The 24,126-nt window shown below is 46.4% G+C and overlaps 1 protein-coding gene across 6 annotated transcripts in view; it reads left to right on the top strand.

Annotated features, from left to right (window-relative positions):
• Positions 1-24,126, top strand: part of LOC144752023 (uncharacterized) — a 351,397-nt gene that overhangs the window by 197,030 nt on the left and 130,241 nt on the right. For 5 of the 6 annotated variants that reach the window (XR_013593999.1, XR_013593997.1, XR_013594000.1 and 2 more), the window contains one exon: positions 21,541-21,683. The exons of the other annotated variant lie outside the window; for it this stretch is intronic. Coding sequence is in view for 2 of the 5 variants with exons in the window: in XM_078639981.1 (XP_078496107.1) it covers positions 21,679-21,683 (5 nt within the window). In the remaining 3 variants the exon portion in view is untranslated. The remainder of the gene's footprint in view (positions 1-21,540; positions 21,684-24,126) is intronic. 6 annotated transcript variants of the gene reach the window in all.

Genomic DNA, 24,126 nt, shown 5'->3' with positions numbered 1-24,126 from the left:
AGTGCAGCTCCTGCATCAGGGGAGAGGCATGAGCAGTCCTGGGTTTTTTAAATATCAGCCTAGCTGCATCGTTCATAACTCCCTGTAATTTGTCCAGCAGCCGCTGTGGCAAACCTAAATATAGGGAGTTCCCGTAGTCCAGCCTTGCCAAAATTGTGGCTGAAACCACGTGTCTCAAAGTAGGGAATGAGAGTAGGGCAGAGATATTCCTTAGTTGTCTTAGGAGGCCTATACAGGTGCCCACTACTGTGGTAACTTGTTTTTCCATGGATAATTTATTATCCACGTATAGGCCTAAGCTTTTGACTGCGACTGCCGGTTTTGGTGGTGAGCCCAGCTCCTTAGGCCAAAATTTCTCGCTCCAAGGGTTACCCGAAGTGGAGATGGGCAACACTTCCATCTTATCCGGATTGACTTTCAGAGAGTTCTCGGACATCCAATTGACTGTGGTTTTCAGTATGTCCTGTAGCCTAGTGGATGCTCCCGGACCATCATCCAACCGGATGATTATCTGGGTGTCATCGGCATAGTTATACTACCTTTGTGGTAAGGGCTTCGCCATACTAAAACTTCTTGCCAGGATATTTCCCTGGATACCCCTGGACTACAGACGCTCAGTTACACAAGCCCTGCTGGTCAGTCGCCTGGACTATGGCAACGCATTATTTGTAGGGATGAACGAACAGCTATTCTCCCGCCTACAGGTTTTGCAAAACATGGCGGCTAAACTCATCTGCAATAAAGGCAAACGAGACTCAGCATCGGAATGCCTAAAGAAACTTCATTGGCTCCCGATGCGCCAGAGGGCTGCCTTCAAACTGCTTAGCCATGCCCACAGGGCCTTACATAAAACTGGCCCCACAATTCTCCAAGGGAAGATCGAATTTTATGTACCTAATAGGAACCTATGTTCATGTCAATCAGCTCTGGCAAAAACCAAACGCATTTACAAAGTCAGAACAGGTGGTCGCTCCTTCTCTTATCTTGCAGCAAAAAGGTGGAATGAGCTCCCCACTGACCTAAGACACACTACAAACTACCTTCAGTTCCGAGAAAAACTGAAAACACACCTCTTCCCCAAACCATAATCTCTCAGCATACGCCATCAGCAGTCCTTTCTGGTATATAGCGCCGTGATATCCCATGGAATGAGTGTAGCGCTCTATAAATACCGCAAATAAATAAATAAAGTAGTAAGCAAAGGAAGTGTAAGTAAGACGTTTAGCAGCAATGAGGTTCAATTCAAATGTTACAGATGTGGTAGTGGTAACCATTTTGCAAACTTTCCTCAGTGCCCAGCTAAGAATGTAACCTGTAAGAAATGCAACAAGAGGGGGCATTTTGCCAGGGTGTGCAGAAAGGGGGAACCCCACATGAGCGATGGAGACAGAGAAGGAGTAGGGGTTAACAACAGAGAGGTTAAATGCGTAATAGATAGTGAAAAGAAGTTTGTTTTGTAGATTACAAATACTACTAGCTCTGACAATGCTATTAATCCCAAATGTGAGATTCTACTGAATAATAAAAGTGTGACCATGTATGCAGATTCCTGCTCGCCATTCACACTACTAAACAAGATAGACTATGAGAATATGGGAGAACAAGGGGAGGTCTCCTTACAAAAACCTGACATTTCCCCCACTGGCTATAGCAAGGAACCTATACCACTCATGGGGAAGAAAAAGATGAAAATCCAATTCAAGGACAGAGAGACATATGGCAAGATATACATAGTTGAGTCCGGATCCAATTTGCTGGGGTGGCAGCAACAAAAAGACTTGGGTATCATACTAGACCCCAACAGCAAAGAGCAAGTCCTTCTCACAGAAAGAGTCCATGGTGGAGATGCCATTTGCTATTATTTTCCGAATCTATTCCCCTAAAGATTAAGCTGTTTACATGACTTCCAGCACAAAATTAAACTCAAATCTAATGCCAGGCCGGTTGTTCACAAGTTACGCCCTGTACCTCATCTCATGAGGGCTCCCTTGGAGAAGGAGTTGAACTGATTATGTGACTTAGGGGTAATACAACCAGTGAATTGCTCTGAATGGTTGGCCCCAGTGGTTATCGCGGCCAAAGCCAATGGTGAGGGCATCCGTCTATGTGTGGACCTTCGCAGTCTCATCGAGAATATCTGGGTGGAGAGACATCCCCTGCAGAACATTAATGAAATGCTCAGTACTATGGGACCAGCGGATTATTTTAGTGTGATTGACCTATCTATGGCCTATCACCAAGTGGATCTACACCCAGATTCCAGGCCATTCACCGCTTCCATAACTTCCCAAGGGGCATTCATGTTCAAGAGGATGCCGTTTGGCCAGGCATCGGCTGCAGCGGTCTTCCAGAAGATAATGCAGCAAGTTCTGAGAGAAATTGATTGTGCTATGTGCTTCCAAGACAATATCATGGTGAATGGTAGCAGTGTGGAAGATCATGACAGTACCCTCAGAACGGTATTCCAGAGGCTTTCTGATTCAGGACTGACGGTACAAAGGAATAAATGCAAAATAAGACTACTTGGGACACTCCATCTCAGAAAAGGGGTTCAGACCTAAAGACAGCTTGTTGAGAGCAGTGAAGGATGCCCCTTACTCGAAGAACAAGGAGGAACTATAGTCCTTCCTGGGACTAATGAAGTACTTGGCCAAATATATCAAGAACTTTTCTGCGAAATGTGACTCGATGCGCAGACTCTTAAAAAAAATGCGGAATATGTCTGGGAAGAACACAAAGCTGCCATGGATGGGTTGAAGGAAGAAGTCCTGAATTCTCAAGCGCGGGAGTTTTTGATAACAAGAAGAAAACTATTCTCACCACCGACGCCTCGAATAAAGGGTTGGGGGCCACTCTCATGCAAAAGGAAGGAAAAGAAGAGAAGATTATACCTCGAATAAAGGGTTGGGGGCCACTCTCATGCAAAAGGAAGGAAAAGAAGAAAAGATTATAGCGTTCGCTTCCAGATGCCTCACTGATGCAGAACAAACTATTCCGTGATTGAGAAGGAAGCCCTGGCCTGCTTCTGGGCAGTGGGACATTTCAAGTTTTTCCTTTGGGGTCTGCCCTTCACCATCAGATCAGACCACAAACCGTTAACCTCCATCTTTACGGTAAAGGGAATGGAAAGCACCACCCCGCGTATAAGCAAGTGGATATTGGGGCTGGAGAACTTTAATTTTAAAGTAGACTACGTACCCGGAGCAGAGAATACGATCGCAGACTACTTATCTAGATCTCCTCTACAAGATGTAGTTCAAGAAGAACCCTTAGACAATCCCATCATGGCTACTGACAATCCGGCCATTAAAGAAGGAGAATGGGACAAGTCCATGGAGGAGGATGTGGTGTTATACAAACTGAAGGAGACCATAAAAAAGGGTGGCCTGATAAAAAGAATGGACTGAAAGAGGATCTGAAAGAATTTTGGGACGTTAGAAACAAGTTGAGTATCATCTGAGGTAAAGTCTACCGTCAATCTAGAGTGATACCACCTAAAGATCTCAGTAAAAAAAATTGTCGAACTGGCACATGAAGGACACCTGGGGCGCAGCATCACGAAACAGAATCAGAGCAACCTAGTGGTTCCCAATGATGGACGCTATGGCCGAACAACAAGTCAATGACTGTGTGAGTTGTGCAAGGAGTGACAAATCGAAAGCGATTCGCAAGGCACCTCTTTCTCCAGTCACTGTACCCACCAAACCATGGACAAAGTTAGCCATGGATATCATTGGGCCCATGGACAGCTTAGACGTACAAAGGCGGTTTATGCTTGTCTTAATTGATTACACCTCACATTGGATCTCTCAGAAGTTTGTACATCGCATCAACAGTTAGGTGTTAGAATTACTCAGAGAAGTGTTTTCACGAGAAGGTATTCCCGCTGTTCTGGTGACAGACAATGGGGTTCAATTCACGTCACAGGCCATGAAGGATTTCTTAACCAACACGAACATAAAGCACGAGCTAACGGCACTGTATTGCCCAAAAGCCAATGGCTTAGTTGAACGGGCCAACAGAATGATCAAAGAACACAGTTAGCTACAACCAATGGTCATAACATAGAGCACCATCTAAGGAACTGCCTGTGGGCATACCACACCTCCCTAAATCTGGTCACGGGCATTTCCCCTTTCATCTCGCTTCGCAGAAGGGAACCCTGTACTAAGTTTAACCCAAGCTGGTTAGGGGGAGGTAAGGAAGCGAACCCCGATGAGGAAGAGGGAACAAAGAAAGTAGTCTCTCACCAGGCAAATTACAAGGAGAGTTACGAATAGAAGCATGGGGTAAAAAAACACCTAATTAGGAAATTGGGGACGCAGTGCAAGTTAGGAGGGACAATAAAGATTGGCAGACTCAAAGTAAGTTTTACCCTCCGTGCCATATTATCAAGGTCCTAAAAAACGTAGTCAAGCTTGACAATGGGCAATGGTGGAGTTGTGACAAAATTGTAAGATCTGAAATGTAACTGTAATGTATATTTCCTATAATGTAACCGTAACATGTTTTCCTTTCTCCAGTTGCATTTCCTTCCCTTCATTGTGTTTCTGTAGGAAGGGAAGTGTGTTGTATTCATTAGTACATTGGTACATTCCGTCCACCCACCTCCTTGCCTCACTTTTGGTATAACCCACTGAAGCTCACCTTAGAATGTTAAGGATGATGACTGGCCGGCAACCTGGAGAGTGTATGGTCAATAAAGTTCTTGCTGGAGCATTCCTGTGTCACTCATCTTTTCAACAGTTATGGTAATCACAACCGTGAAAGGTTATGCTAACCATAACCGTGTGTTAAGGGAAAAGCACCTCTTGTTTTTAATTACCTGAGACACCCTAGTGGTGTCATGCTTCATCATCGGGTCACCCCGACCTCTAAAAGTCGGGGTGGCCTCAACCACAGTGTTTTCAGAGCTCTTCAGATAGATAAAGGAAAGGGGGCTTAAAGATTGAAAAACCTCAGTCAGACCCCTGGTTTCCCTTTATTCTTTGGTCTGGCTAGGTCAATAAAATTCTAAAACGGGTCTTGTAGGAGTTTAATGGTCCTAAGACTCTAGTGCCGACATGTTTCAGTCCCCTGCGGCCGTAAAGGTCCTGGACTTTCTTCAGGGCAAGAAGAGAACCCAACTACATGTGTGGGGAATAACAGGATGGGGAGTCCCTATCCTACCCGTGAAGCGAGGGAAGAGTAGCTACTCCTCACGATGTGTAAAGTGTGTGTGTTGCCATGCTCCATCTGTAGAGCGAAATCACAATAAGACACGATCACATGAGTCAAAGAAGGACAATTAGTCGGTGCTTATTACCCAGTAGGTGTGATGTGCGCTGCAAGCCAATCTCGGTGTGCATGCCGCTATGGTGGGGAAAATCCCCCTCAATGGTGCCACTCATGATGGATGCTCTGTGACATAATGTTTAAATGTGACAGACCTATATAGTGGCGATATTACTCGCATTCTAGCACTAACTTCGTGTTAGGATGGGTAGCAGAAAGTAGTTTGTACCAATAAAATTAGTCTCAATTGCAGATAGTGGAGCACCCTCTATTAAAGAGTTGACAATACCATACAAATATGTGTTCACTCATTCATACCACTCGACTGTTAATATTTACAATGGCACTTACCCAAATGATGAGGACTGCGTGCTTCACACAGGACCGGATTGAAAGTATAGGTGGTCCTAAAGATAGTGTTAAAAAACAGAAGTAGTTGACAAGACAAATCAGACAGCCTTCTATCGCTAGGAGCGATGAATGCGGGAAATACACCACGCCCTGATGCATAGACACAACTTGTGTCAAAAGGTTCGACGCATGTGGGCTGCTGAATTCATATCTATAGCATAGATCGCCGCCTAGTGTTGGGTCCGGATGATTGCACATTGTTGTCCTGGAAGAGTCTTCGAAGTATCACGAGATAGGTGGCTCCTCCCCTGGACTACAGTGCGCATGGGCATCGACTCCATCCTTAGATTGTTTTTTTCCGCCATTGGGTTCGGATGTGATTTCGTTAACTCCGGTTCGGAATCGATAAAAACACACTTTTTCCAGGCCAAAAGGCCTTCGTCGAACCGTCGGTATTGTTTGCGTTCGGTGCCCGACTTGCTCCGACTCATCGAGTCGGATATCCGGGGGGGCGTGTGACTCTTCGGGGATCGAGGCCCAGTCGACGCAGCAAGACTTTCGACGGCATGGAGCGGAGTCCGTTCAAGCACTGTCCCGTGTGTGGATCCAAGTACCCACACATCGACGTCCACCCGGTCTGCAACAAATGCCTGTCGCCGGACCACGACGAGGTCAACTGTATGGCCTGTTCCAGGTTTCGTTCAAAGAAAACCATCAAGCTTCGGCGCGCCTCGAGGCCCGGCGATCGGCTCCGGCACCAGTGGACATCTTCGTCAACGAAGAAGCGGACGAGCAGCAGGTTCAACTTCAAGTTTCACCTCCATCGGTGGTCGTCGAGTCCGACTACGAAGCGGACGCTGAAGGCCAAGACGTGGAGGAAGTCGTCGACGAGGTAGGGGACGACGACGAGGCCTACGGGGCCATGGAAGATAGCTCGGAGGAAGAGCTATATCCCGTTTGTACTTTTACTAAGGCTCAGGTCGAGGGATCGCCACATGGCCTTACCCGAGACCTTACACCAAAATCCACGGCCCCGCCTTCCGGCCCGGCTACGGACGCTTTAGCGGAGCCGCCATTGTCAAAATCGAAACCGAAACTGAAACCAACGGTGTCGACGAAGACAAAGATGGCCGACACGCCATCGAAACCGAAAACGTCTGCTCCCCTATCGACGCCGTCGTCTTCGTAGGCCTCGAAGCCAAAGAAAACTGTCGAGCCAGCCATGGCGCCAAAAGTGGTCAAGGAGCCAGGCTCAAGAAAGGCCGTCGAATCGGTGTCGAGCAAGGCAGTCGACCCGAAGTCAAAGAAGGCTGTCGAGACCGCATCAGACAAGGCCGTCCAGCCGAAAGCCAAGAGGCCTGTCTAGGCTACGTCAACCAAGAGCGTGGAGCCAAAGTCTGGGATCCCGCCGCCAAAGGTCAAGGCTGCCGAACCGAAGGCGTCGACGTCAGCGACAGTAGTCAAAGATCGTGGCGCACCGGTGAAAGATGCTCCTGCGCCTCGAACAGAGAAACAGAAGGCGTCAGTGCTCGGGTCTTCCCCTGGGGGCGGACCGAGGCCATCGGTCGGGTCGACGAAACCATCCGCTTCCTTTACGAAGCGTCTTAAGGACAAGGCTTCTGCATCGGAACCGACACCTTCCGCACCGAAGAAAGCTGTCCCGCCGCCACAGACTTCGACGCCGATCCTCTTCACGTTACCGCCTAAGGTGGCGCCAAAGGCCTTTGCTCCGCGGTCGGTGACCAAAGACTCGGTGGTGCCGAAAATGACTCCCCCGGCTGGGGGCTTAAAGCATCCACCACCCGCTTTAGCAGAGCAGTCGGAGCATTTTATCGATGCCGACACCGGAAAGCTAACGCTTTACAAGAGGAAGATTACGACATCGAAGCTCTTGGAGTCATACACTATTCCTCTGAAGCGCAAAAAGCCTGCACACGACACACCGGTCTTAGTTGAGCCGATGGTTCCACAAACTCTCCGAGATGCAACACCCTCACCCACCTATTCTGATGGAGAGGATGGGGAGGAGCAGGATGAGGAGTGCAATTTTCCTACCAACACGGAGCCTGATGAGCAGCAGGACTCGTGGGTGGACGCAGGTGATCAAGGGGATCAGCATGCAGCCCTTGACCCTCAAGTGTTCAACGTCAAGACGTCTCCCACTGGGGATTCGACAGCATTTCATGCTTTGCTTGAGAGGGCAGCTAAGAACCATGGTGTTGACATGCACGCTGACCCTGTGGAGGCTGACTTCCTTTTTGACACTTTCTCCACTGCTGAAATAACTGTGAAAACTCTTCCAATGCTCAAAGGGGTCCTCAGGCATGCTGCGGACATTTTTAAGGAGCCCACAAGGTCTAGGGTTGTTAACCCTCGAATTGAGAAGAAATGCAAACCGGCGCCTGGCGATCCAACCTACATAAGGGGCCAGTTGCCGTTGGACTCTTTGGTGGTCTCTATTGCCCGCAAACGGGCAAACTCGCAAACCACGGGTGAAGCTCCTCCCCCAGACAAAGAGTCAAAAGTGCTGGAGGCATCAGGGAAGAGAGTAGCAGCTCAAGCAGCCAACATCTGGCGTATCTCAAACACGCAGGCACTATTGGCCAGATACGACTGGGCACACTATGACACCCAGGAGACCCTGTTGCAACACCTACCAGATCAGTTTAAGGAGGGAGCGGAGATGCTTGTCCAAGAGGGAAAGCTCATTTCCAACGCTGCTATAAAGTGTGCACTAGACGTTGCGGACACTGCAGCCAGGGCAATCAACACTAGCGTAATGTTGAGGTGTCAGGCTTGGCTCCGAATTTCCGGGTTCAAACCTGAGATACAGACTACCATCCTCAACCAGCCGGTGAACCCAGACAGGTTATTTGGTCCAGAGGTTGATACCACCCTGGAAAAGATAAAATAAGATACTGAGACTGCCAAGTCCATGGGGGCTCTCCAGTCCCAGCAGTTTCGAGGGAACACTTTTCGTCGCTCAGGCAATCGAGGTGTTACCAGAGGCCAGATGTCACAGCAGGCCCAGTTCAACAAAGGTGGGGCGCAATCCTCGTACCCCAAGCAGAGTAGAGGAGGATACCGGGGTAACTGCTCCAAGGGCAGAGGCAGAGGCAACAACAGTTCCCGTTCCTCTGCCACCAACAAACAGTGACTCCCTGTCACTGCCCCCCGACCATCCAACACCTGTCGGGGGGAGACTCCAGAAGTCCATCACCACAGACAGGTGGGTCAGGAAACTTATCCAGTTCGGCTATTGTTTAGAGCTAACAGCCACTCCACCCAACATGCCCCCAAAACAACGTCCTATGTCACAAGAGCATTTGCACTTATTGCAGCAGGAGGTTCTTGCCATGCTGCAAAAAGGCGCAATAGAGCTCGTGCCAGTGGAAGAAGAAGGCACAGGGGTATATTCCCTGTACTTCTTAATCCCGAAAAAGGACGGGTCACTCAGACCTATTCTGGACCTACGGCCCCTGAACCAGTACATTCTCTCAGAACACTTCCACATGCTGACACTGCAACAGGTTCTTCCATTGCTACCAGTATGCATCTGTTCTTGGCATGTAGGGCTGCTGACATTCATATCGCCCGCCCTCCTCCCCGGCGCCCGTAGCGGTTGCAGACTTCTTCTTACACTTACTCTTGGGCATGGTCATCGTTTACACTATTGCACTCCATCTTTGCACATTGGCTAAAAACAATCTAAGGATGGAGTCGATGCCCATGCGCACTGTAGTCCAGGGGAGGAGCCACCTATCTTGTGATACTTCGAAGACTCTTCCAGGACAACAATGTGCAATCATCCGGACCCAACACTAGGCGGCGATCTATGCTATAGATATGAATGTCAGCAGCCCTACATGCCAGGAACAGATGCATACTGGTAAGTAGCATATTCATTACTGCCAGCGCACTTACTTGAATTCAAGTTCTCACCCAGCCATTCAACCTGTTGCGGCACTGGTCCTCGGCTTGTGCAGAGGCATGGCTCGGTGTCAGACATTATAAGTGCTGGATTTGCGGTAAACACCGGGAGGAGGTGTGTCTCCCCCGTGAGAACAGGAATTGACGTCATGACATGGGAGTAACGTAATGAGTGGCCGTCAAAACATCCTGCCCCGAATTGAGAGTCATGAGAGATGTAGTCCCAGAATCGGGGGCAGTCGTAACAATAGCTTGTAGAACTATGTGTAAAGTTAATATCGCCAGGGTAGACAGGACATTGCGAAACACTAAAAATTAAATAGGCACATAATATGTGCAAGTGAATGCCATAGTCTCGTAAATGGTAAAATGGGAAATGTGAATGTTGATGATAAGTGGAAGAATTTTCCACTATGTCTGCGACAAATGCGCCTCAAAAAAGGGTGTAGTTGAAGGTTTTTTAGTTTTAAGTCTAAGAGCACCTAGAGCAGGAACCCAAACGTGGAAAGCCAAGGTATTGGGGATGGTCCCACCTCGTCTGTGTAGACATAATACATCACAATCACAGTATCAGATAGTGGCAGCGCCTGCCGGATGTGTCCAGTAAAATGTCCCAACAGCATGGTGGACAGATCCTTAACAAGCTGTAGACGTTAGTATGCAGGTACTGGAATAGGATAATGTGTAGTTATAGGCAATAGCTGTATATGACTATGTGTGGGACAGTGCTCAGAACTAATGAGATGTCCACAGGAAGGCGTAGAGAATGTAAATGGCCTGAATATGGACACAGTTCATTCATATCAATGGCTCAACTAATTTATTTAATTGGTTCCATGGAATACCGTCGTTAAGTCCAGTTTCGTGAGTTTTAAGACTGAACACCCACTGCTGTTCCTTGTCTAGAAGTCTTTTCTGTAGGTTACAGGTTCCCTTCACTTTCTCGATAAATGTCCACTGTGTGTCAGTATCGCTATTTTGTTTTTCCACATAGTGGGCTGTCAGTCTTGTAGCGGTTATCGCTCTCCTGATAGTGCTCCTATGTTCGCTAATGCGAATCTTGATTTTCCGGGAAGTCGTGCCTACATAGAATAAACGGCATGGACATTTGATGAGATAAATGACTGATTCAGTGTTACAATTAGTATGAGATTGTTGTTCCCATGGAGTGTGCAGGCCTAGATCAAGGGATTTGGTGTGTTCAGTAAATTCTCACACCACGCACGATCCGCACGGGAAATGACCAGTGACTGGTTGGGCATTCCACAGTGTAAGTTGACTGTCATGGCTGATAAGTATCCGTGTGAACAAGGGAGTCCTTAAGTCTTCTGTTTTTCTTGAATGAGAACATTGGTTTCTCATAGGTCAGTTCATGTGATGTAAGTATTGTCCATTTTTTGTTGATTATCATCTTCACCGGGTTTGATGATGAGTTAAAGGTCATGACGCAGATCATTTGTTGCGGTTGGGTCCTCATGTGTTTCCAAAAGGGACTCCCTGGGGGTATTGCGCGCCCTCTTCTAAGCAGTTTCAATGATTCTGGTGGGATATTTCTTCTCTTTCAGTGTGTTCGTTAGTATCTGTGCTTACTTCTTGTAGTCCTGAAGTTGAGAACAATTTCTCCGGATGCGTAAAAACTGTCCCACCGGTAAATTTTCTCTGAGTGATCGTGGGTGCGCACTGTCAAATCTTAACAGGCTGTTCTTGTTGGTAGGTTTAGTATATAGGGAGCTGCTCAATGTGCCATTGCCGACGACAACGTTGATATCTAGGAAGGAAACCTTTTCTCTGTCTTTATTTACTGTGAAGCGTAAATGTGGGTTGAGCTGATTGATCCAGTTGGTGAAACCCAGTAGGCATTCATCATCTCCCTTCCAAACCATAAGGATGTTGTCAATATATCTGTACCACTTACAGATGTTCCTGGTATATGGGTTAGTAGCCCATATAGGTAGGTCTCAAAATGACTCAAGTACAGACAGGCATGCTTGGAGCAAATGTGCTGCCCTTCGATGTTCGATGGGTCTGAAGATACAGTTGGTCCTCAAACTTAAAAAAGTTCTGTCAGTGCTAGTCGGATGAGGGTGATAACCCACTCAACAGGCGCCGTCCATTCCCAGTCTTCTTTGTTAAGTAGTTCCTCTATGCCCGTAATGCTCTCTGACTGCGGTATACTGGTATATAACGCCTCTACATCAAGGCAGACCAGGATGTTCTTGTTAGGATCATACTCACTGTCGGTTAGAATGTTGAGTAAATGTTTGGTGTTTTGTACAAATGATGTGATGCGTTTTACTAATGGACACAGGAACTAATCAGTATATTTGGACAGAGGTTCCAGGATTGATCTGATCCGGATACAATAGGTCTGCCAGGTGGAGGTACTTTCCCTTTATGAACTTTAGGAATCGTGTAGAACAGAGGAACCCGTGGTTCATCCTGGTTGAGGAACTCATGTTCTTTCTTGGAGATCCAGCCCTTTTCCAGTGTATCTGTTGTTATGGTACCAATGGTTTTTCTCAGTCTTTTTGTAGAGTCCCTGTTGATTTTCTTGTAAAACTTGGTGTCACTCAAAAGGGTGAGGCAAGCTGTTTGGTATGCACCGGTGTCTTGAATCACTGTGGCTCCCCCTTTGTCTGCTGGCTTGATGATCATTACAGATCTTTTTTTCAATTTTTCAAGGGCGTTGCGTTTGTTGTTGCTCAAATTGTTGTACGCGTTGCTCTGTGGTTGGAGTTCTTCCACCTCTTATTACTGCCTCCTCAAACGCAAGGACCTCTGGGGGCATAAGGTTTGATAGAAGGTAGAAGGTAGATTTAACTTTAAGATCAGTATAATTCCCATCTATGGTAGTTTCCTCTTTGTTCAGAAAAAAGGTTTTTAGTCTAATCTTCCTAAAAAAAACTCGCCCAGTTCACAACGTAGGCGGAATTTGTCTAGGTGGGTCGTGGGGACGAAACCCAAACCTTTTTCCAGAATACTCATCTTATCGTTGGTGAGGATAGTGTCAGTGAGATTCACTATCAATCCTAATATCAAACCCTCGTTCAGCTGGTCCCTGGTTGTTGTTGGCCTCTGGTGTTTCTTCTTGTATGTGGTCCTGGCCTGTCTTCCTCCCATTGTATTCTCACGTCTGCCGCGTTTGCATCTCCTTCTGCCCTGTCTTAAAAAATGTTGGTTGAAGTCAGGTTGAAAGTAGGGTCCCACCGGGTACTGTGGTGGTCCATGGTAAGGTCCTAGTCCAAACGGGCCGGGCCATGGGTACATCTGGAGTTGTCCATAGTTCTGGTTAAATTCACCTCGTCGTGGTCTTCTTGGCTTGTGGTTCCAGTTCTTATTGGATCCGTCGCTCAACCAGCCCTCTTGTTCTGAGTCAGACAATCCCGTCTGACCGCTCCGTGATGATCCTGTGTCAGAGAGTTCTTGTCCTCTGTAGTCATCTTTTAGATATGGGTAGACCCTCTCATGACTACATTTTTTGAGATCTTTCTGTAATTTGGCGATTTTATTTTGCATGAGGTAGTCTTTGTGTTGCGTTATGTAATGTAATGTAATGGTCACTTATATAGCGCTACTATCACTCCAAGGAGTATCTTGGCGCTCTACCAACCCAGATGATTTAGGTTGGAGGAAAAAAGCCATTCAGTGAACGCGTACATTACACTAGTGCCCTACAGGCAGCATCTGTGAGGGAAAACACCCAGGTTTTCAGGGATTTCCTAAAATGACTTTCGTGGGACAATGACCGAAGGCAGAGCGGAAGCTTATTCCATGCCTTAGCTCCCAGGACAAACAGAGATTTCCCTCCTTTGGTTGACAATTTGAACCTGGGAACTATTAACAGTTTTTGGCTGGCAGATCTCAGACAACGGGTGGGATGATACCGCTTGAAGCCACTGGACAGGTATTTCGGTCCCTGCTGGTGGAAGGCTCTAAAAGTGATCAGAAGGATCTTAAATAAGATCCTTTTACCAATTGGCAGCCAATGCAGTACACTAAGAGCGGCCGAGGTCGATGATTTGCGGGGCCACCGTAGTACCAAACGAGCAGTTGCGTGCTGGACCGTCTGCAGCCCATGTAGTATGGACTTATTAACTCCAGCATATAGGCTGTTACAGTAGTCCATCCTCGAGGATATTAACGCAACTGCTACCGTTTTCCTAGCCGGCAGAGGGAGGAGATCAAAGAATTTCCTCAAGGATTTAATTAGATGGAAACACATGCCAGCTACGGCTACTGCTTGCTGTTTAAAAGATAATTGGTCGTCAAATTTGATGCCCAAGTTTCGAGCAGAGGAGATGGTAGTAGGGGGCACTTCAGCATTCTCAGGCCACCAGTGCCTTGGGGAAAACAGATTTTCTTTTCCAAATGGCAAGATTTCCGTCTTGCCGGAATTACATTTGAGGTGATTGTTAGTCATCCACTCAAACGTAGCTGTTAAACATTTTTTCAAGTTTTCCTCTGCACCAGGCAGTTCCTTGTCCAACACCAGAATTAGCTGTGTGTCATCAGCATATGATATTGTGCTAATCTGGAATGACGTAATTAGCTTAATCAGGGGCACCATATACAAGTTGAAAAGTATCGGGCTTAAACTAGAGCCCTGAGGGACCCCAGATCTGATGACTTTGGCTTCTGATTGAAAATGGCCCAGGACTGTGACTTAACGTCTATTATAAAGAAAATTTTTAAGCCAAGCCAGGGCTACCCCTCCTATTCCTGCCTGAACCATCCGGTCCTCTAAGATGACGTGTGAGACCGTATCGAAGGCTGCCGATAGGTCGAGTAATATCAGGACAGCCTTCTTTCCCTGGTCCATGGCGTTTCGGAGGGTCTCCGCTGTAAACAGCAGGGCCGACTCGGTAGAATGTTTTGACCGAAACCCTGACTGGTTAGGATGTAAGATGTTGTTGTCCTCTAGAAAATTTGTAAGTTGAATATTTACAAATTTTTCCGCCAGTTTAGATATCAATGGGAGCAGGGAAATAAGGCGCAGGTTGGAGAGAGTAGTCACATCCGATAGGGCCTTTTTCTGGAGGGGCTTAACTGCAGCTAGCTTCCATTCATTGGGAATTTCTGCTGTGGCTAACGAAGAATTTATGATGTTATTGATAATAGGGTTAACCACCTCTACTAGTGTCTGCAAGACTGAAGGTGGGCAGGGAACGAAAGGTGATCCAGATTTACTGGCCAAAATGGCTCGAAGGGTATCATCAAGGGAGACAGGGTCAAATGAATCCAAACAGGGGGACCTAAAAGGTATACTCTCCACCTCTGTTTGTTTTGGATTCTTTAGGTTAAGAGATACCGGTGGAAAAGTCTTCACAAAATCTGAAATCTTCTGGTCAAAATAGTCTGCAATCGTATTGCAGAATTCCTGGGACGTAGGAATCTCCTGCAATAAAGCATGTGGATTGATATACTCATTTACTATTTTGAAGATTTCTTTTTGTCCAGTGCCTGCATTAGATATGGCTGGTATATAGTGGGCTTTTTTTGCTAACTTGATCCCTGCGTGGTATTGCCTTCTGACTAATTTATAGACAACACGGGCGTCGGCGTCGTAATTCCTGCGCCACTTCCGTTCCAGTGTTCTCACCTCTCCTAGTTTTAATTTCAAGTCTGGTGAGAACCACGGAGCATTCCTTTTACTCTTGGTGGAGGTATTTAACCCATTTGAACCCAATAAGGCACCAGTGGTTGCTATCCACTTACAGAATATTTGATTATCCATCGAAGTGTCACCCGTAAGCACAGGAGTGCTGTCCTTCAATCTGTTTACAAGATCCAGTCTACTGGTAAGTTTTTTCCAGTGAGGTTTGTGAATCTTGTCCGGCCTTCTATTCTTTGTCCCATTTAGCGAGGTTTTATATTTCAGTGCAACGTCAAACGGGACAAAAAAATAATCGGACCAGATTAAAGGACAAGGGGATTTCACTGTTAATTCATCAGAATTAGAGCAGATACAGTCCAATAGGTGTCCTGCAGTGTGGGTGGGTTCTTGGTTGAGAAGGGTGAGCCCGAGGGTGTTAATAATGTCCATAAATGTTCCTACCCCTGGCTCTTTGGGAGAATCCAGGTGTAAGTTCAGATCCCCCAATAAAGTGAAATTGGACGATCTGAACACTAAGTTACTCAATACCTCACCTAGGCTTTCCAGAAACTCGATGGAAGACCCAGGGGGGCGATATATAAGGGCCCCTGAGAAGGAATAGGAGTCGTGAATACCTAAACAAAAGGCCAGAGCCTCGGCCCCCCTAATGTCAGGCAGTTCCTGGACAGAGCACTTAAGTGTATTGCGGTAAATAATGGCCAGACCTCCTCGTTGTTCATTCCTATCTAGCCGCTGTACCAGGTAGTTATGAGGAAGGGCTACCGCTAGGTCAGGGTTACACCAGGGTTTAAGCCAGGTCTCGGTAACCAATAACCAATCAAGCTTTGTAAGCATGATCAGGTCATTTACACTTTGCGCGTTTCGGCAGAGAGAGCGAGCATTAATCAGCCCTCCATGTAGCATAGATGATTGAGAGGACAGGTCCACGGAGGAATATAACGTTAGCATGGACTTACCGTTCCGGCAGCACATAGGTCCGTGCGTAATGACGAAATGAAGACAATCCTGGCAGTGTATACGAGAGGTGGTGCGTATCTTTAGTGAGTCTCCAGACGTCCCTGCCAGGTCAGTGGTATCACAAAGGACAGCTTGAGTCTTAGGGTTCCCTACCTCCCGCGCCTCCTTAGCACTGACGGGCGCAGACGGGCAGGACTCTGGCTTGACTCAGGCAAGAGTCAGGCGATCCCGCTGCGCGTCGCCGCTGCGCGTCTACCTAGGAGGTTTAAATAGGGAGCTCAGCTCACCTGTAGGGCTGGGCACTAGAGCGCTCCACCCAATGGCGCCAGCACACCTCCCCAGCTACCCCCAAGATGGCGGACTCGCTAAGCGCCACAGAAGCTACACGTCGGCCCGCCAAAGCAGCGGTGAGGGGCACAGTTTAAAGTGCAAGTATGCGGAAAGCGACGCAATTAAAATCAGGGTTTAAGAAAAAATATTTTAACAGAGATACCAAAAAACGGGAATGATATTTTAAAAAGCTCGTTTTGCCTTACACATCCGCTAGTTGCAGCGCGCATAGAAAGTAACGCGCAGCGTTTTCCTTACAGCTATTTCCAGTATTGTTTGTAGAAGTGGTCGTCTTGAATAGGGAGCTCAGCTCACCTGTAGGACTGGGCACTAGAGCGCTTCACCCAATGGCGCCAGCACACCTCCCCAGCTACCCCCAAGATGGCGGACTCGCTAAGCGCCACAGAAGCTACACGTCGGCCCGCCAAAGCAGCGGTGAGGGGCACAGTTTAAAGTGCAAGTATGCGGAAAGCGACGCAATTAAAATCAGGGTTTAAGAAAAAATATTTTAACAGAGATACCAAAAAACGGGAATGATATTTTAAAAAGCTCGTTATGTTTTTTGTTAACTTCCTCAAGTTTCTTTTTGTAGAGTGTCAACTTAATCTCCGTGAGTAATGATCTTCACTGGTTTTGATTTTTATTAGTATGCCATCTGAGAGGCGTTTGGCCTTGTTAATGATTAGGATTAGCCAATCCCGAGAGCAGCGCCATGCGCTCAGTGACCATTCCTTTTTGAAAAGGGCATCATCCCGGAATATCCTGGGAGCTTTAGTGACCAACAAGCCTGTTGGAGCTGCATTTCCCCATAGGTATTCTGTCATGATGGCTTCATGTAGAAGGACTGGCATCTGACAGCGTTTCAGTTCTTTTAACTCGTCCCAGTTTTGTGCTTGGGATAGACTCTGGCCGATATTGGTATCAGAAAGTAGGGACGGTCCTGCTAGAATAGACGATGCATCATCCGTATAGCCAATCCATGGTTGTTCAGCTATGGTAGGTAAGGGGTGTGCTAGAGGTATGTATGGCTCGGGTATGGTGTCTGTTACTGCAAGAAACTAAAAATACTAGTGCTATTCTGCTTCTGAAGTGTATGTGGATCTAATTAGATCTCAAGTGTTTATGAACCCACTGCTGTGCGCTGCTCAAAACTGTTACCACAATAAGTTACCAGTATAATTCCCAGTATCTAGAGGGTTGAAGAGGAATAATAAATGGAGTATATCCTCCCTTTAAACTATATCTCACAAAAGATACTCCAATGAACTCACCAATGGTCAAGATTGGTGGTATGTTACCTGTATCCAAGTAAAAGAACACAACATAAGGGAACTAAAGGGAGCCTCTCAAGTGAAAGGTTATGCTAATCACAACTGTGAAAGTTTATGCTAACCATAACCGTGTGTTAAGGGAAAAGCACCTCTTGTTTTTAATTACCCTCACACACCCTAGTCGGGGTGAGCTCAACCACAGTGTTAGGAGCTCTTCAGATAGATGAAGGAAGGGTGGCCTAAAGATTAAAAAACGTCAGTCAGACCCCTGGTTTCCCTTTATTCTTGGGTCTGGCTGGGTTAATAAAATTCTAAATCGGGTCTTGTTGGAGTTTAATGGTCCTAAGAGTCTAGTGCCAATTTGTTTCAGTCCCCTGCGGCTGTAAAGGTCCAGGACTTTCTTCAGGGCAAGAGAAACCCCCTAAATGTGTGGGGAATAACAGGATGGCTATCCTATCCGTGAAGCAAGGGAAGAGTAGCTACTCCTCGCGATGTGTAAAGTGTCAGTGTGTCTGTGTGTTGCCAGGCTCCATCTGTAGTGCAAAATCACAATCGGACACGATCACATGAGTCAAAGAAGGACAATTAGTCAGTGCTTATTACCCAGTAGGTGTGTTGTGCGCTGCATGCCAATCTCAGTGTGTATGTCGCTATGGTGGGTAAAATCCCCCTCAATGTGCCACGCATCATGGACGCTCTGTGACATACTGTTTAAATGTGAAAGACCTATGGAGTGGCGATATTACTTGCATTCTAACACTAACTTTGTGTTAGGATGGATAGCAGAAAGTAGTTTGTACCAATAAAATTAGTCTCAATTGCAGATAGTGGAGCACAGTCTATTAAAGTGTTGACAATACCATACAAATATGTGTTCACTCATTCATTCACACCACTCGACTGTTAGTATTCACAATGGCACTTACCCAAATGATGAGGGCTACGTGCTTCACAGAGGACCGGATTGATAGTATAGGTGGTCCTAAAGATAGTGTTAAAAAACGGGAGTAATCGGGGAGGCTACAGGACAAAGTAGGCAGCCATCTATCCCTAGGAGCGATGGATGCGGGAAACACACCACACCCTGATGCATAGACACAACTTGTGTCAAAAGTTACTGCCAGCGCACTTACTTGAATTCAAGTTCTCACCCAGCCCTTCAACCTGTTGTGGCACCGGTCCTCAGCTTGTGCAGAGGTATGGCTCGGTGTCAGACATTATAAGTGCTGGATTCACGGTAAACGCCGGGAGGAGGTGCGTCTCCCCCGTGAATACAGGAAGTGATGTCATGACGTGGGAGTAACATCATGACGCGGCCGTCAAAACATCCGGCCCCGGATTGAGAGGCATGGGATATGTAGTCCCAGAGACGGGGGCAGTTGGAACAATAGCTTGTAGGACTATGTGTAAAGTTGATATCGCATGGGTAGATCGGACATAGCGAAACATTAAAAATTAAATAGGCACATAATATGTGCAAGTGAATGCCATAGACTCGTAAATGGTAAAATGGAAAATGTGAATGTTGATGATGAGTGGAAGAATTTTCCACTATGTCTGCGGCAAATGCGCCTCAACAAAAGGGTGTGGTTGAAGGTTTCTTAGTTTTAAGTCTAAGAGCCCCTAGAGCAGGAACCCAAACGTGGAAAGCCAAGGTATTGGGGATGGTCCCGCCTCGTCTGTGTAGACATATTACATCACAATCGCAGTATCATAGTGGCAGCGCCTGCCGGATGTGTCCAGTGAAAAATGTCCCCACAGCATGGTGGACAGATCCTCAACAAACTATAGACGTTAGTATGCTGGTACTGGAATAGGATAATGTGTAGTTATAGGCAATATGTATATGACTATGTGTGAGACGGTGCTCAGAACTAACTGATGTCCACAGGAAGGAGTAGAGAATGTAAATGGCCTGTATATGGACACAGTTCATTCATATCAATGGCTCAACTAATTTATTTATGACTATGTGTGAGACAGTGCTCAGAACTAACAGAGATGTCCACAGGAAGGAGTAGAGAATGTAAATGGCCTGAATATGGACACAGTTCATTCATATCAATGGCTCAACTAATTTATTTAATTGGTTCCATGGAATACCGTCATTAAGTCCAGTTTCGTGAGTTTTAAGACGTTACACCCACTGCTGATCCTTGTCTAGAAGTATTTTCTGTAGGTTACAGGTTCCCTTCACTTTCTCGATAATTGTCCACCGTATGTCAGTATCGCTATGTTGTTTTTCTACATAGTGGGCTGTCAGTCTTGTAGCGGTTATTGCTCTCCTGATAGTGCTCCTATGTTCGCTAATGAGAATCTTGATTTTCCAGGAAGTCATGCCTACATAGAATAGACAGCATGGACATTTGATGAGATAAATTACTGATTCAGTGTTACAATTAGTATGAGATTGTTGTTCCCATGGAGTGTGCAGGCCTAGATCAAGGGATTTGGTGTGTTCAGTGAATTCGCACACCACGCATGATCCGCACGGGAAATGACCAGTGACCGGTTGGGCATTCCACAGTGTAAGTTGACTGTCATTTTTTGGCTGATAAGTATTCGTGTGAACAAGGGAGTCCTTAAGACTTCTGTTTTTCTTGAATGAGAACATTGGCTTCTCATAGGTCAGTTCATGTGATGTTAGTATTGTCCATTTTTTGTTGATTATCTTCCTCACCTGGTTTGATGATGAGTTAAAGGTCATGACGCAGATCATTTGTTGCGGTTGGGTCCTCTCATGTGTTTCCAAAAGGGACTCCCTGGGGGTCTTGTGCGCCCTCTTCTTAGCAGTTTCAATGATTCTGGTGGGATATTTCTTCTCTTTCAGTGTGTTCGTTAGTATCTGTGCTTACTTCTTGTAGTCCTGAAGTTAAGAACAATTTCTCCGGATGCGTAAAAACTGTCCCACCGGTAAATATTCTCTGAGTGATCGTGGGTGCGCACTGTCAAATCTTAACAGGCTGTTCTTGTCGGTAGGTTTAGTATATAGGGAGCTGCTCAATGTGCCATTGCCGGCGACAACGTTGATATCCAGGAAGGAAACCTTTCTTCTGTCTTTATTTACTGTGAAGCGTAAATATTGGTTGAGCTGATTGATCCAGTTGGTGAAACCCAGTAGGCATTCATCATGTCCCTTCCAAACCATAAGCATGTCATCAATATATCTTTACCACTTACAGATGTTCCTGGTATATGGGTTAGTAGCCCATATATGTAGGTCCTCAAAATGACTCGCTGTTCCTTGTCTAGAAGTCTTTTCTGTAGGTTTACCGTTCGCTTGATAGGCTCCCTGTATTTGTAGGTCCCTCTTATGTTGAGTTCCTTTACTTGGATACAGGTAACATACCACCAATCTTGACCATTGGTGAGTTCATTGGAGTATCTTTTGTGAGATATAGTTTAAAGGGAGGATATACTCCATTCATTATTCCTCTTCAACCCTCTAGATACTGGCAATTATACCGGTAACTTATTGTGTTAACACTATGATGAGTATACCCCTGGATGAGAACTAGGATTACAGGTAAGTAACTAATCCTTATGCAACATGTACAACAGGATATTATTCTGTTAGAAGACCCACTAAATATTGAACAGAAGGAAATATATCTAAAAGTCAAAGAGCAGGGTACAACATGGTTTGCTGCATGAAAAAAAGAATGCTAATGTTCATCATTTAAACCTATTCTATTGTACATCAGTGGTCAAGTAGGAACAGGAAAAAATGTCTTAAAGTTTTGACGAGTTATCTGCATAAAACTACAGAATCACATTTATCATGTGTAGTAACTGCTCCATCTTGATTTGCAGCACACAACATGAAAGGTATTACATCGATAACTCGTGCTACCTGTTAAACATGGTAATAAATTGGAAAATCAGACGTTACATGGAGAAGCTTGTTATGAAGTCTCAAGAGTCCTAAAAAAATAAAGCTTTTAATTATTAATGAGGTGAGCATGGTCTTGATTAATGCTTGCCTTTGTACATTTGAGAATGCAACAGATATTAAAAACCGACTGTTTGGTGGAAAACATTTAATTGTATTTGGAGACCTACTAAAACTTAACTCCCGTTAAAAAACAAGTTTTTTTTATTTAAACCATTTTTAGTATTTAATCTTTATATTGAAAGATTGTAGCACACACAAAACAGTATCATCAATTGCAGCCATCACATCATCTCCTTAGGACAGTAACAAGAGGAGAAAGGGAGTCATTAAAGCCAACCGTGCCAGTGCGAGTTTGAGCTGCGTCAAGATAGGCTGTGCTAACATCATAACTTTAACAGAAGAAAAGAAAAATAAATAAAACCAACTAACCCCCCACCCCACCCTGCCCTTCCCCACCCCCCACCCATGTTCCAAGTCCACCGTGTATAACGTTCATACCTTTGCAACTCTCATTTTTCCCCCGGATGTTCTGGATTAGAGAGGCGTAGCTGCCGGAGGTATCGAGGATATGTGACCTCATGAAATTCCTTGGCCAGTAGGGACAAGAGGGTTGCCATAGCTCTACATATCTGGACTCCTCCCTCGCTAAGGTCAGCGAAAGCTTCTCCATTCAAAGCACATGCCATAAGCGATGAAGCCAGCCATTGAATGTGGGGATATGTGCGGTTCACCAGTGTGTAAGTATATTCTGCATTGCGCAGAGCCTAGCGCGATAGCAATCAGACGGCCTCTGTGGGAGGATATGTCAAGGGATGCGGGAGTCCCAGGAGAACCTATGAGGGGAGGCGCGGAATCTCTGTCTCAAAATGCGTGTCTATCTCATCTAATATTTGCTTCCAGTAAGCCTGGAGATTAACACAATCCCATAGTAAGTGGACCAGTGTACTCACCTGCCCGCAACCCCGCCAACATGTCGCCTCTTTGATGTGGTCCATCGCGTGGAGTCGCTCAGGGATGTAATACCAGTAGGTTGCGATTTTAGTGAGAGTGTCAGTAAGCCCCATGTGATAAGCTGAATGCCTCGCTCTATAAAATACTCCCTCTCATTCTTTATGGCTAAGTGTCCTACCCAGCTCCTTCTCCCAGTACGCCTTACCAGCACTGTTGGTATGACCGTACCTAGCTAGCAGCATTTTATATAAATCTGAGATTAGCTTTTTGTCTGTTGTACATGTAATCAGCCAACGTTCATAGGGCAGGAGGTGTCTATCGGCCACCGGGCGCACCTGCTCACTGAGTGCCCAATGTCGCACTTAAAGGTAACGCAGCCTCTCAGTCTCCGGCATCTCGTATGTGTGCCGAAACTGGGTGAAAGGAATCTCCCCCTCTGTTGAATACATGTGGAAGAGGTACCAACAACCAGCCGGTCGCCACCTCGCATAGGCCACAGAATTGGTACCTTGCGTGAAGTTGGGGGTTATCCATCAAAGGGGTAAGTGGGGATGGGAAAGTAGTAAGTTCGTATTTGACATTGGTTTGGTCCCAAACTTCCATGCGGACCCGTGTAATATGAGACGCATACAGATTAGGGGGCCGATGCTGCTTTCGGAGAAATGGTATTTCCTGTTGGGGTCGGCCGGCCACCACTTGATCTTGGAACAACCAATGTTTCTCGGACTCCCATCTACTCCACTCCACCAGGAGACGCAATTGAGCCGCCTGGAAGTAAAGCAAGAGGTCTTGTATCCCAAGTCACCCCCTCCGCGGCGGGAGCATCGCCAGTCTCAGTTTTAGACGAGGCTTTCGCCCATTCCCGATAATGTGGGCCAATTCTGTTTGCTGTATCCAACCCGTCGGTGGACGGAGAGGGATAGTGCGAAACAAGTATAAAATCTGAGGGAGCTATCTTGCCCAACCACGACAGCGGGTATAGGTAATATTAACCGTGTCGATAAGCGAGGAAGCCAATCGAATCGCCAGATACGGGATAGCCCCTGTCGCCCATTGGATGGGGAATGAGCTTTGTAAGCATTCTCTGGTAGACTTTTCCAGAGACAAGTCAAGAGCCTCCTACTTGCCGGCATTAACTTTGAAGCCGGATTATTGTGCAAAGAGTTCTAAATCCGAAAGGCAGGCACGCAATGATTCTCGCGGGTTAGACAATGAGATCAGGACATCGTCAGCGTAGAGGCTGATTGTATGGACATAACCCCAAAATTTGATCCCCGCTACCTGTGGGTTCAGCCGCAGCCTCTGCGCTAAGGGCTCCATGTAGAGGGCAAAAAAGAGGGGCTATAAAGAGCACCCCTGCCTAGTGCCTCTCTCAATGGGGAACCGAAGAGATGTGTGCCCATTAACTCGAATTGCAGCCGTCGGAATCTTATAACAGTTCAGCACAGATGTGCGGAACTTTGCACCCAAACCCACTTTCTCCAGGACTTTCTCTAGATAGGGCCAATGCACCCTATCAAACGCCTTTTCAGCGTCAATAGCCAACATAAAAA

This window comes from Lissotriton helveticus, chromosome 4_2 (genome assembly GCF_964261635.1).
Source record: "Lissotriton helveticus chromosome 4_2, aLisHel1.1, whole genome shotgun sequence".
In the NCBI taxonomy this organism is placed as follows: Eukaryota; Metazoa; Chordata; class Amphibia; order Caudata; family Salamandridae; genus Lissotriton; species Lissotriton helveticus.
The sequence above is the reverse complement of the archived record's forward strand: the minus strand, read 5'-3'. Positions and strand labels throughout refer to the sequence as shown.